Source organism: Pleurodeles waltl, chromosome 4_1, assembly GCF_031143425.1.
Source record: "Pleurodeles waltl isolate 20211129_DDA chromosome 4_1, aPleWal1.hap1.20221129, whole genome shotgun sequence".
NCBI classification, from domain to species: Eukaryota; Metazoa; Chordata; class Amphibia; order Caudata; family Salamandridae; genus Pleurodeles; species Pleurodeles waltl.
Window position 1 is genome coordinate 726,554,034 of NC_090442.1, and position 14,123 is coordinate 726,568,156.

A 14,123-nucleotide genomic window follows, 5' to 3' on the forward strand; every position below is an offset into this window, starting at 1 on the left:
AATTTGGGCAAAGAGTTCATGGTACCCACGACTGGACACCAAGTTTAGAGTCTCCCTTGGCTGGTCAGCCTATTAGTTATATTTATACTGAAATTGCTCTTATATCCTGCCACCAACAAATACCTTTATGAACCTGACTCCCATGACTAGGAGGGTATATGTAATTCCAAGTATATACAATTTCCAAAAGTAGAGAGTCAACAGTGCGGTATGACTGAGATTATCCAAGGATTTGGTTAAGAATCTCTGCTTTTGTGGAGTGTGTGTTGGGACGAGGATGTTTGCTTGCTTAGTCTGACTTGTACAAAGAAAGTATGGAGGTATTCATCCGACCTTTCATTTGCAGGACATGCTGTGTGACATGTTTAATCCATCTGTGTAGGACAGATGGATATATGTTACTGTATGCATTAAGAAGGAAGTGAACCTTTAACAAAATTCAAGTTGACAATTGTGTATTCCACAATACATCCTGTCTATGTTGGCAGAGTTGACTTTTTACTTTAGGAAAGGAGTGGTGATTCACTTGTTAAAATGGTTAAATCACTTCTATTATTGGAACATTTGGTTTCTGAGATTTTACTCAACTTTCTTTCTCTGCCCAAATGTTGGATTGGTTGGTCGCAAAAAAGCTGGGAAGGTTACATGGTGCTAGCCTGAACTCTATGGAATTCGACATTGATTCAATTGACCAACATTTTTGTGATTATCAACGTAGGGCAGAAAATTAGGGCTTAATCACACATCAGAAACAATGCTCACTTCACTGTGCTTTTGAAGACCAGATAATCCTTATTTTTACTTTCCTTGGCCTTTACTCACCAGTGTCTTGTAGTCTATCTGCTGCCTGATGAGTTTGTCCTCACTCAGTGAGTAACGTGCCTCTCCTGTGATTGAGTCAATGGGACCTTTTTCCATCTGCTGCTTGATAGCACAGAAAAGAGAGAAAAGCGGCTCCCCTGCACACTCCTAGGTAAAATAGAAGACAGGAATGTTGTAAGCAAGAAAACGATACGGTCAGTAAAACATGAAGTTTATATGTCACTATGTTGTGGGACAAATTATCAGCCTGCAACAATATCAAGGGCAGAATGTCGATTACCACTGTGTCATCACAGCAAGCGTATGCACAGGTAAGTGCACACTTACTACTCACAATCATACAGCACATTGATGGGGAGATGAGAATACAATTCACATCCTCCCCAAGTGAAGCAGATATCACAAACACAGAAAGAGGACCATTTGTTAAACTACTTAACATTGTAAGCTATTTTGTAAGGAAGGGAATTTGAAAAGCCTGATTTTACTACACTATTAATGCCAAGGTTACAATTTGGCATTGCAATTCACCATCGTTAATCAGCTACATTATAACTGGACAAAGCTGCTAATGTGAGTTTACCAAACTTTGTTTTTTATAGCTGTTGTTGCTTTGTGTTCAGACCTGTAAATAAGTCTGTATGGTGTGTCTTACTCAGAGTCCTGGGAGTACCAACAGACAAAGGACTTCCTTCTTGTGTTACAAGTTACACACAGACGTGTACATTCACATGCATATGACTAATGAGCACAGGCACTATTTAGTAAGACTGAACAGGAATTTGAATAAATTGGGCTGCAGCGATTGCCACATAAAAACATACTTAATCAGCTGATATATCAAATCAAAACTCCGACAAGGTGCTTCCTGACAGATATTTGTTGTTAATTACAGGTCTGCATATTCAAATATTACATTTCTTGAATTACTATTTTATATGCAATGTGCACTGTAGACCTTTAACTCAAGCAGCTACTGACCCATATTAAGATAAAGTTAGTTATTCTGCAGTGTGAATGTACAACAATAAAACTGTGCAATAATAAATTCTGAAGATTGCACTGCCTGAAGAAGGAGTATATTCTATTGTACATTGCTGAAACATGTTGGATTTTCGAACAGCGGCCATGGACCTCAGTCTTTCCATTTCAAATGTAATTAGGTTTTCCAGACCTGGGATGTCTCCTTGAAAGCTGGTACCTGTTTCCTACTTCCCACACTGTTAATGCATGAGAACAAATGCCACACATGAAACTAGTAAGACAGTTGTGTCTCATAATGCACCAACTGAGACATTTGCTTCCAAATTCCTTGCCAAAGCTGCAATGAACTGATCAATTGAATTCATATTTGGTTTCTGTTTCACTTTCAGAAATAAGAACGCTTCAGAATTCTGTACCTGAGAAATTACAGTCAGAATACACTGTCAATATAAACAGATGCAAGAATGTGTGTACCATATTTATGTGAACTGAACCGTGCTGTCAATGCTTCTGGGATTAAGTAATACCAAACATATAACGTTGCCTACGAATATTTCATGCTGTGCAGAAGAACTCTTCGGCGTAAATTACTATGCCAGATAACATGCAATAAAATTTCTATGTGAGGAAACCTGTCATCCTGAAGTACTATCAGTTAATTTGGATACCAGGATTATTGTGGTAATAAATGTTATCCACAGAATTGCTGTAGTAGTTAATAATTTCATCAGATTTACTCTTTTAGTTGCTGTTCCTCTGCTTCAAAATAAAAGTGTCAGTACACTTATTTTATCAGCTGGTTCTCCCACCAGAATTTCCTCTCTTATTTATGCTTGTTATTGTTAATATTGTAAAGCTCAGAGTGTTGCCTTTTAGCCACTTAGGAGCATGGGTTACTGAGGGTGTTTCTGTGCCAATCAAATAAGTAAGAATGTTTACCACAAGTTCTAGGACATGATTGTCCCATTGTATTAACAATACCAGTTCGTTTATGTACCATCAAAGCTGGTGACTAAAGTGATGTGCCACCACTATTACAAAGTCAACAAGTGTATCGTAGCACCTTTGTTAATTCATCTACTACTAGATGATCGAGTTGGTAGATTATATGCCAATTTATCAAAGAGTGCCCATATTTTGCGACCTGGATTCTGTGGGTCACATAAAAACACCAGGTTATGTTTTAATGAACACAGAATAGTCGTTTCCGATTTTTTTTTTTTACGGATTTTCAGGCTACACCAAAGTCGAGAAAAGTAATTTCATTTTGCTCTCTTACCTGATCTATGTAAGAGATGTAGATTGTGAAGCCCTTTATGATTGGGATTGGGATTTTATAGGGGAAATCACAAGGTGCTGATCAGGATACTGCTTGAACAAGGTATGGGGCTGAAACATGTCGACCCCACATTGGAAAGCTTCGTTTTTAATTTGTGGAAAGTGTTTCTGACAGTCAATGAAATTAAGAATCATAAGTTCCAACACAATGTGAAAACAGTAGAGTTCTATCAATAGCAAATCTGAGCCACCAATTCATTAAGGTGACTAATGACATTAACGAGATACAAAGCCAGCCATTGAGTCAATAGCGCCCTAAGCGGAAAGAAATATGTCGCCCTTGCGGCAGCTGGTGAATAAAATGAAGCAGAAAGAGTTTCATTTTATTGTCACAGGTCAGTCACACATCAAAACAGTGACTAGCCTATAAGCACAAACTTCTCTGCACCTCCCCCAAATATTCTGATTCACCCACAGCATAACTCGATATCACTAGTGCCAAGCAGTTGGTGGTGTAAATGGCAGTGTTGGTGTGTGTTCGGCAGGAGGGTGAAAAGGAGATAGAAGGGGAAGAAAGGGGGTTAGTCAGATGTAAATCGGTACCTGTAGCAAGAAGAAGAAAAAAGATTAAGAACAGATTAGTCTGAATCATTTGAGTCAAGTAAGAGGGACGCTGATCTCTGCAGGAAATTAATGATCACAGTTCCTCGGGCTTCTCTCAAGATTGGCACCCTGGGCCCAGCGTGCCCATGCCAAAAGCTGGACCTGTCGAGGTCTTACAATAGCATGTCAGTATAAGGTAGCAATTCAGTGCTTTACAGATGACAGCCACTGGCATAGGAATAAGTTTGAGAGCCCGAAGCACTCAAGTCACGCTTATCCTAATCAGAACTTTAGGAAGGTTGCCTCAAGGAGCCGGCTAATGTTGCAAGCCATTGTTCCTCCATGTTGGCTTATGGTGAACCTGTCCAAATTTATATTCTCGCCTGAGGATGAAGGCAGGAGGTTTGTTTGCACTGCATGTTAGCCTCATTTTCCGGCTATGAAGTATATCTATGAATTCTTCAATGGGTACATCATGTTAAGTTTATGTAAGCTGAACTGGTGTAGCATGTCTTTTAAGTGATATAAATATACGTACTACCTAAGTCTACCCACTTGGTTTTTGTTTGTGAGATGAAGAGTGGTAAGAGTAATTTATCAAGTTTTGCCCTTCTCCCTCGAGAATATAGTTGGATTTTGTTGGTGCCACTGGAGTCAATCTTCTCTCCAGGTTGTACTGCTCCTGCCCAAATTAGTGACTCTTTTATGGGTGTGGGAAAAGGAGGAGCTGCCCTTCCCTCAGGCTGGAAAGGCACGGAAAAGATGGAGAGAGACTCCATGTTCCTGTGGTGCACCAGATTCATAAGCATTGCCTGCAGGAAGGTAGGAAAGGGGCATAGATGGAGTGCCTGGACTCAGCTGAGTCGCTCAGCTGCTGCTGCCTATGCCAGCAACTTTCCTCTCAATAAGAGATGCACATGTGGAGATAGCAGACCCCTGAAGTGCCCAAACGTGTTACCGCCTGACAAATTCTACAACTAGTAGGACTGCCAATGAGTGGGTTCATTGATGGAGGCTGCCATCAAAGTGGGGCATGATAATGATTACCTGCTGCAATATTTAACACTGACTTAGCAATACCCCTACCGTGGGTGAGAATGTGTGCCTGGCAGAGGAGGAGCTCCCCAAACCATTAATAGGGCCTACTTAAGAGAACTCATTTTCATGGTGTGTTCCATGCCCATCTGTTGCTATGATATGTTTGCTATGCTGTGTTATTTTATGTAATGTTATTTCATGTTTATTTGTATAGCGTGCTAATCACCGGTGAGAGTATCCAGTAGCTTTGCATATGGGCTAGGCAGCTATCTCCTAGGGGTAGTTAGTCGAGAAGCCAGTCCTTCAACTTCTTGCAGAACTCGAGAAGCAACTAGGTGGCTCTGATGTAGTGAGGGAAGTTGGTCCATGCTTTAGGGGCAATGTAGGAGAAGGTGCAACCTGTCAGTGCAATCTGGTTGAGCTGAGGTGCCTGGGAAGTCTTGTGTACTGCCTTATATATGCGTGTAAGCATTTTGAACTGGGTGCATGTGTAGATTGGGGGCCTAGTGAAGTTCTCTGAGATGTGGAGTAATGTGTGGGCAGCGAGATACGGTGAGGATGAGTCTTGTTGCAGCATTATGAATGGTTTGGAGCCAGTTCAAGAGCTACTTTGAGATCTCTACGTAGATCGTGTTTCTCTAGACAAGTCTGCTTGTAATATGGGCCTGTGTAACCATTTTTGTGCTGCTCTCTGATAGCCATTTGAAGATCTGTTAGAGAATCCTAGGAATGTGGAAGCAAGTGAAGGTTACTGGGTTTGCTTGGGCTTTCATGTCAGGTTTGTCATCCAGGATGAATACAAGATTTCTGGCATGGGTAGTGAGGGTGGTTGATGGGTCAAGGTCAGTTGGCCACCAGGTGGAGTGCAAAGCAGAGGCTTTCCTTCTGATCACTACTTCAGTTTTGTATGTGTTGGGTTTGAGGCAGTTGGATTTGCAGCGGTCATGCATGCAGCTAAACTGATTTTGTTAGCAAGGTTTTTGTCTGACAGGGAGAGTATCAGGTGGGTGTAGTCTGCATAGCAGAGTACGTTGAGGTTGTGTGATCTGAGTAGGCCAGCCAGAGGGATCATGTATAGGTTGAATAACGTTGGACTGAGAGATGATCTTTGGGAAACACAACATATATGGTTCCTGGTCTCTGATGTATAGGTTGGCAGACTGATTCTTTGTGTTCTTGCTGTGAGAAGGAGAGAATCCAGTTGAGGGTGGGTCAAAGGATGCCTGTTACATGTTATCTTCTGATAAGGATGGAGTGTGAGACCATGTCAAATGATACAGAAAGTTCAAGCAGTAAATGGGCCGCTGTGTCTCAATGGTTGAGGATCAGCCTCATGTCTTCTGTTGCTGGAATGCGGGAAATAATCCTGGTGATGTGACTGGGCTGGAAACCTGATTGTGTGGTGTCTAAAAGCTGGAGTGTGTTGAGATAGTGAGGTAGTTGCTGTTTATGGCTTTTTCCATGACTTTAGCCAGGTAGGATAGAAAGGAGGTCAGACAGTAATTTGCTAGTATATTAGGGTCTGCCAAGGGTTTCATTAGCAATGCATTGATCATTGTGTGTTTCCAGGCATCTGAGAACTTCTCTGAGGTGAGGAGTGAGTCAAGAATGTCTCCATGTATTAGTGGCAGTCATCATACCAATGGGAGTGACACACCACCTGCACTGCGTAGGCATCAGACATGGCAGGAGCATCTGCCTAAAAAATGCAGAAAAGCCTCTCGACCTAACTAAGTTGGAGGGAGAACAAGCCAGATGTACAAAATTATATAAACATGCAATGCTGTTGCTTGTTTCAACATCTTGAATATAGCTTTATCTGACCCAAACTGCACAGTGCTGGTAAAAGTGGGAGTTTCTGTGCGGCCAGAACATTTTCAAAGCTTCTGATAATCATACTTCATTTCCATCATAGAAAGTGGAGAAATACCTTTTTCCATACTAAAAAAAATATTTAAAGATGTTTTATTAAGTGCCTACTATGCTGAGTACATTTTTAGCTATATGTCTTGGGAATCTTTTAAATATGTTTACTTTACATACCAGGGCCAGGTGTAAGCTTTCATAACCAACCACGCTAATTCATAAAGCATTGCAAATCGCTTCCAACAAAAATGTTCCAGGCGCAGCACCCATAGTTGTGTTGAGAATATATTGCAGCAAAGCTGTGAGTAGCACACAATGTTAACTCTTGTTTGATACGTTGCTTAGCAACCTCCACACATTGGGTAGCCTCGGGATACTGCAAAACGATGAGAAATGCGCAAGCTGATATTACTGTGACTTGCTGTGATGGCACCTGTCACTAAAGAGGTGGCGCAATTGCCTGACATTCACAAGTCTAATCTAGTACAAAATAGCACACCTACATATGATATTGAATCTAAAAAGGCCTGTGACAGACACATGGTGGCAACAGTATTGGGTAAGCATGGGTAAGGCTGGAGATCATGTAGGTGTGTGCACCTGGAATAGTTAGGATACGGGTTGCTTGGTTCTATGAGTCCTTATCTGCTTTCAAAATGTGCCACTATAACCACGTACACTACCCCTTAGACTGCTACTAGACCACTCTTGTGTAGCACACTTTAACCCAAACGTTTTCTCTAGACGCTAATATTATCATTGTTTAGCAGTGAGATCCTGAGAAACAAGCAGGAATATTACAAAAAAATAGATTTTTCTGTTTGAGACTAATTACATTCGCTCAGATGGCATATTAATCCAGGTTGAACAACCTGAACTGAGCATCTACGCCTGCCTTTCGCAGGGAACCTGAAGGGATGGGAGGCCGAGGATGAGGAAAAGTATTTCTGCACGCTGGATGAAGTGGATCAAGATATTTCCTTACCCTGTAAGCATGGGCTCTTTGGCTGAGCTCGACATCCAGTCGAACTGCAGCACTTTTACCTTTTGCCTTTTTATAAGCAGGGCAGCTTGTAATTATCGACGACTTGACATTAATCAGCATAACCGTTAACTATTAGCTAGCAAGTCTTTTACTCTGCTAGTAGATTCATGGGACATCAGAAGTGCTAAAAACAGTTTGATGTAATTGGGTACAACTAAAATTAAATTGCTAATTCAGCCTTGCATTTGAATTGGGGAACCACCTGAGCAATAGAAGGATCAGGGAGAGACAAGAACATTGGGAGTGGTGAGTGTCGATCACCAGAGACCGAGGGAAGTATTGTATATATACAGTAAAAATACATTGATGTATTTATTTACTTGAAAATAATTTTCCCATGGAGTCCCTACCTCAAGTACTTTCAATGGGAGGGTATTACAGTACCAGTGGCTGACCATGTGTGGTACTGGGATTACTCCAGGTCTAAGCTGGAGTACATTTACAACTCTTTTTTTTTTTTTTTTTTTATTGTAGTAACTATAGAAGTGGATTGTAAATAGCAATGGGCTTACTCTTTTGAGGGTGGGTGTATGCCCCTTCCAAAATGACTCCTTAAACCTCCTTAAATTCACCATCACCTCTCCTTTATCCCCTAGCAGTTAGTAGTAAATATTCTCTAATGTCCAGTCCTATCTACATTTACTACTAAAACATAGGTGTAGATGTGTGGAGATCTCTGCAATCGGGCATAGTCCTCAGCACAGAAAAGGTAGGAAAGGTGGAGAACTCTACACGGAGGTTAGTGAATAGCATTTTATTTTATTACCAGGGTAGTACTATTAAACACACTACAAAATACAGTTTGTGAATAGGACCTTAAGATGATATACTTAGCAAGATTTGTGGGAACAGAGCAATACAGCCTACATACTCTAGTAAGGATGAGTAGTGGCCTCAGTTGAAGCACTGGTATGAGCAGACAAAAAGAGTATTTACAGTCAAAACGGGATAAAAAAAAGACAAAGTCAGAGGCTAGAGTCTAACGTATTGCTTCATATTTTAGAAATAAAAAACAAATTTGAAAATTAAACTTCTTATTAAACTTTCAATTTTGTGTTGTTTTATTGTAGCTTAAATACAATATTTCATAAATTCTATAGTTGTTTGATGATTGCTTGTTGCTGTATTTTTGTGTATTGTTTTGTGGTTGTTTGAATCGTACAAATTGCTTAGGTGTGCTTCTATTGCTGATTAATTGGGGATCTACAGAAGTCAAAATATTGAGAACAGCAGCTGTAGGCATATTATCTGCGATTCAGGGCCCCTTCCCTATCTTTCCTTCCTTCATTTCACTCTTATCAATCGTTATATTTAAATTGCTTCACATCAAGCCTCCCAGCTTTTCTTTCTTGGGTATTGCTGTTACACAACACCTGGGCCCACTGTAGAGTAGGCCCTGTGTTCAAAACATCTCACAGAAAAATACCCACAATCGCTAGACAGAAGCTCTTCCAGGCCCTTTACCACACCTGTCTGCCACTTAATTACCTTATCTAGAAGGAGCATGCTGCTTCTATCATCCGCCCAGTTGCCCTTATCTGCCCTGCGGTTGCGCCAAGGCAGACAGACGAGCATCCGAGTGGAAAAAAGCTTATTACAAGAGCAGAGCCATGGCGAGCCGCTTCCTTCCGCGTTCTTATTGGCGGAATCTGATAATGGGAGCTGTAAATGTGGCACGTGGATATGGAATGACCACGCACAGACTGATATGGGTGCTACCACACTCGGAACTGCGTCACCACAGTTCCGTCCTTTATTTATAGCTTGGTGCTCCGTGCCCCTCCCGGACACGCTGAGCACGTTACTTAAACACGGAGAGCCCGAGTGGCTCTCCGTTTACTCTTTACATCCCTCCCATGTTTTACTCCACCTGGACATAGATAACCAAACTGAACTTAAACAAAAGGTGAAAACATTTTCAATACGGAACAACCCTCAATAACAAATTAAATGCATAAACACGAATAGTCAATAACGGAGAACACTACAAATTCGTTCCTTAGCACCCTGAACCTTCAAGTCACTCACAAAGTCCAAATTAGACAGCTGGAGATCATTTCACCCTGTTCAACAAACAAAATCCCTCAGCTGACTATTCGGTACAGGGTTAGGGCGCAAGTCATATCTCGCACTTCTGGCGTTACCACTCCTGTGTTCAAAAGCACAACCAGGTCTAGTTTGCACGATACTTGTTGGCTCGGAAACATCCTTCCTGGGTAGCGTTCACAATGTCAGTTACGAGAAGTGCATTAGGGCATGCCGACTGCACAACCATGCTAACAAAGAGTTCAGTGTTTTCTTCATCTTGTTCTTGAGGACCATCACACCGCTTTGGAGGAGGGTGTCGAGACAGATAATCTGCAGGATTATTCGCACCAGGCCGATATACAACCGTGAACCTATAAGGTTGAAGTAGAACAGCCCATCGTTCAATTCTCGGAGGCGCCAAACGTGCACTCCCCGCAAACAAAGGGACTAACGGCTTGTGGTCAGTCACAACTTGAAACTCGTGCCCATACAAATATAGGTGGAAATGGCGGCACGCCCAACGAATGGCTAGAGCTTCACGCTCGATTTGCGCATACCGGGTTTCAACCGTTGACAGTGCTCTACTAGCGTAGGCAACAGGGACCCACTCTTGATGCCTCTGTTCTTGTAAGAGCACGGCTCCAAGCCCAACGGGGCTCGCATCCACCACCACTTCAGTTTTCCTACCGGGGTTGAAGTAAGCCATAGTCGCTTTATCCAGCAACGCATTTTTTATATCCACAAACGCTTGTTGTGCATCCGGAGTCCAGTCCCACCGATGTTGCCCTTTAGTTAGTCGTCGAAGAGGTTCAGACATGGTGGCAAGTTGTGGTATAAACCTGCCGCAATATGTGGCCATCCCTAGAAAACTGCGAACTTCCGTTGGATTTTGCGGAACAGGGGCTTGACGGATCGCTTCCGCTTTCCGTGGGTCTACTTGCAGACCATCTTTTGAAAAGACATATCCGAAAAACTCTACCGAGTTTTGATAGAACGCACATTTCTTCTTATGAAGGGTTAGCCCAGCTTCCATCAGTCGATTCAACGTTGACCTTAAATGACGATGATGCTCTTCTCTCGTCTTGGAGTATATCAGGATATCATCACTTAGGTTAATTACCCCTGGCAATCCGGACAACGTTTCTCGAATCGCATTCTGAAATACTTCAGCAGCTGACGACACTCCAAAACTCAGTCTCTTGTACCGTCTTAGCCCCACATGTGTCGAGAAAGTGGTAATGTTCCTACTTTCAGGGTCCAGCTCCAGCTGATGATACCCCGCATTGAGATCCAACTTGGAGAACCACTGGGCTCCATTCAGATCCGCAATAATGTCATCCATGGTGGGAGTTATGTGCCTCTCTCTTTTGATAGCCTTGTTTGGTAGGCGCATGTCAACACACAGACGAATCGCTCCTGGCTGTTTCGGTTTCGGTGCGATTACCAACGGTGATACCCAGGGCGTAGGCCCATCCACTTTTTCGATGACTCCTTGTTCTTCCAACGACCGCAACTCTTGTTCAACAACCGGCCGCAGATGAAAGGGCACCCGACGGTGTCGTAGAGCCACAGGTGTCACATTGTGGTCTACGTGCAACTTGATGCGTTTTCCTTTCAGACGTCCTAAACCCTCAAACAACTGCGCGAATTCGTGGAGGAGGCGTTCCACGTGAGTGTCATATATTTGACGCGCAAAGAATACCAGCTCTAACTCTTCAGCCGTGTGACACCCTAACAAAGTGCCACGATCCCCGGCTACGACATAGAACTTGGCCTCTGCTGATCTGTCTCCACTGCTTACGGCCACTTCCACAGTTCCTTTGAGGGGAAGGGGCTCTCTACCCCCATAATTATATATTTTAGTAGCTGTTGACATAAGTGGCGGGGCAGGTACTAACTTTTTGAAAAGGGTTTCGTCCATGACATTGACAGACGCTCCAGTGTCGATGAGTACAGAAACCCGCGTGCCATTGACGTAGACATCACTCATGGGCGGCTGCCTCCTTTTCCCTGGTTTTCCTCCTGTGAAAGATATTACAAAAATGTCTTCATCTTCATCTTCCTCAAACACCGGACCACTCGCTGTCGCCTGCTCCCTTCCTTCCTCCGCCCCTTTGGACACAGCCTTTACATTTGTTTCTCGTCCTTTTTGTTCACCCGGCTTGTTTCTCCTGGACCTGCACATTTTCGCAAAATGGTTCGGCTTACCACAGCGATTACACGATTGCCCTTTTGCAGGGCATCCCGCATTCAATCGATGTTCATAGCCACAGCTTCCGCAGGCCCTCTCACTAGGTTTAGCGAGGTTCAGCCTACGAGGCGTTGCCGGGCGTGTCTGGACGGCATCCACTTGTTCCTCCTTGACTTGAACCACACGAGTCGACGACGCTGCAGCCATTGACTGACCTCTCACTGCCGCCATAGCATCTGCTCGTACCGCTGACAGCTCATGCGACCTCGCCAGAATCAGAATGTCATCAAGGGACATTCCCTGTTGCCGAAGAATGAGTTTTCTCAAAGCATTCGACCGACATCCTTGAATGATCTGCGCTCGAATCTCTTCTTGTTGGTTGAGACCCGTGCACGAGCTCACCAGTTTTCTCAACCTGGCATAAAACATATCCATTGATTCTACCTCTGTCTGTTGCGCCTGTCTGAGCTTGAAACGTTCATAATCAGAGTTAAGTTGAGGATCAAAATGCCTATTTAAAGCAGTGACCGCTGCGTCAAAATCAGATTTATCCCCTGTATCAGGGAGAGAATCAAAAAGCTCCTGTAACTCATCTCCACCCATCAAAAGCATCACAGACCTGCGCACTGCTCCATCCGTCTCTCGGGTGGCACAAAAATAGTTTTCTAAGCGATTTATCCATAGTCGCCACCTTGGCGCAGCTGTGGCTGGGTCAATCAGCTGGCTAAACGGTGGTAAAGAGGTAAGTGAAGAATGAATACTGTTGTTTAGTTGTGCTGGAAGTTGAGGATGTCCTGGTGGTTGAAGGGGGTTGGCGTTATTCGCATTGTCTTGTGGTGGGGCACTCATGTTAGCACTGTCTCACTCCGGTGTCTTGCACAGGCTAAGATATTTTCTTTTCTGAGGGTCTGCCTGCCAGTTTGTCTTACTATTTCCTTTTCTTATATTTCTATTATTTTTTTTTTCCTTTTTTTTACTTTTATTACAATTTTTCCGTTCTCTGTACTTTTCTATTCATTTAAGAGTCCCCCCCCCAGCCTCGGGGAGCACGTGTCCAGTTCAAAATTGGCCAAAACCTGTTAATTAGCTTGTTTTTCTCTTTTCATCGGGGAGAACACGTCCTTTCCCCAAGCTCCCCAGCCTCGGGGAACGCGCTCCTCACACGGAGCCGTCACGCCTCCAGAGACGCTCCAAAACCGAGCGCTCGGCTGAAATTGACGAACCTCGTCAATTTCAGCTGCTCTCCCAGCAGCGCGGACACGCCCTCGGGCCGGGCACACAATGGAGCGATTCGCTCCCTCCAACGATCCTCTTCTGGGGGCGGGGCGGGGCAGGGCTCACCTTCCTGGGTTTCCCCGATCGGGAAACCACACGGCACCGCTCACCGCTAGCGCGAGGCACACCACAAGGCCCGGGACTTCAAGCGATCGTCACCAGGTTGACGCCGCGCCATGTGAATGTCTTTCACCCGCGGCAGCCTGCACCCCTCAATCGGTACGTGTTGTTGTTTTTTTTTCTGTGCACCGGTATATTGTTCTGCACCTACGGCGCGATGACTCGCATCCCGCTCGTCGCCATTGTAAATGTGGCACGTGGATATGGAATGACCACGCACAGACTGATATGGGTGCTACCACACTCGGAACTGCGTCACCACAGTTCCGTCCTTTATTTATAGCTTGGTGCTCCGTGCCCCTCCCGGACACGCTGAGCACGTTACTTAAACACGGAGAGCCCGAGTGGCTCTCCGTTTACTCTTTACAGGAGCCACTGAGGTAACCTTACGGGGACCTTGGAAACTCTGAGCCTCTTCCCGGCACCGCTGCTGGAGGCCTGTGACAATCAGAGGGGACATGTGTGTGGAAGATAAGTCTTAACACAGCTGTGATTCGAGCGGCTGTTGATTTCCCCCAAAAAGTGGAGTTATCAAGAAGTGACGGGCATGTTCACATTTAACAAGACTCTGGGATCAACTAACTGCCCTTGCAAATCGCTTACCTACTTTTTAAATTTTACTTTGTAATGGTGAAACTGGCTTTACACGGCTCAGGGTAGAAAATGGTCAGCTGCATGACACTGATGAGCATTGAAAAACAACCTGTATCTGTGATTGCAAGTCTGTCCATTGCTGAAGTGTTACTAGTCACACTGACACACACCGTATGGACAGAAAACACAAGCATACAGACACATATGAACATCTACTGCATATTCAACACAGGTACACATATGTATGATGTGCTGAAACTTAAAACCCCAAAATTGGGT

At 43.9% G+C, this 14,123-nt stretch overlaps 1 protein-coding gene across 2 annotated transcripts in view; it reads right to left on the minus strand.

The window, feature by feature from the left end:
* Positions 1-14,123, minus strand: part of PLXNA4 (plexin A4) — an 845,630-nt gene that overhangs the window by 107,351 nt on the left and 724,156 nt on the right. For both annotated transcript variants that reach the window (XM_069229312.1, XM_069229313.1), the window contains exon 24: positions 823-969. In XM_069229312.1, coding sequence (XP_069085413.1) covers positions 823-969 — 147 coding nt within the window. The remainder of the gene's footprint in view (positions 1-822; positions 970-14,123) is intronic.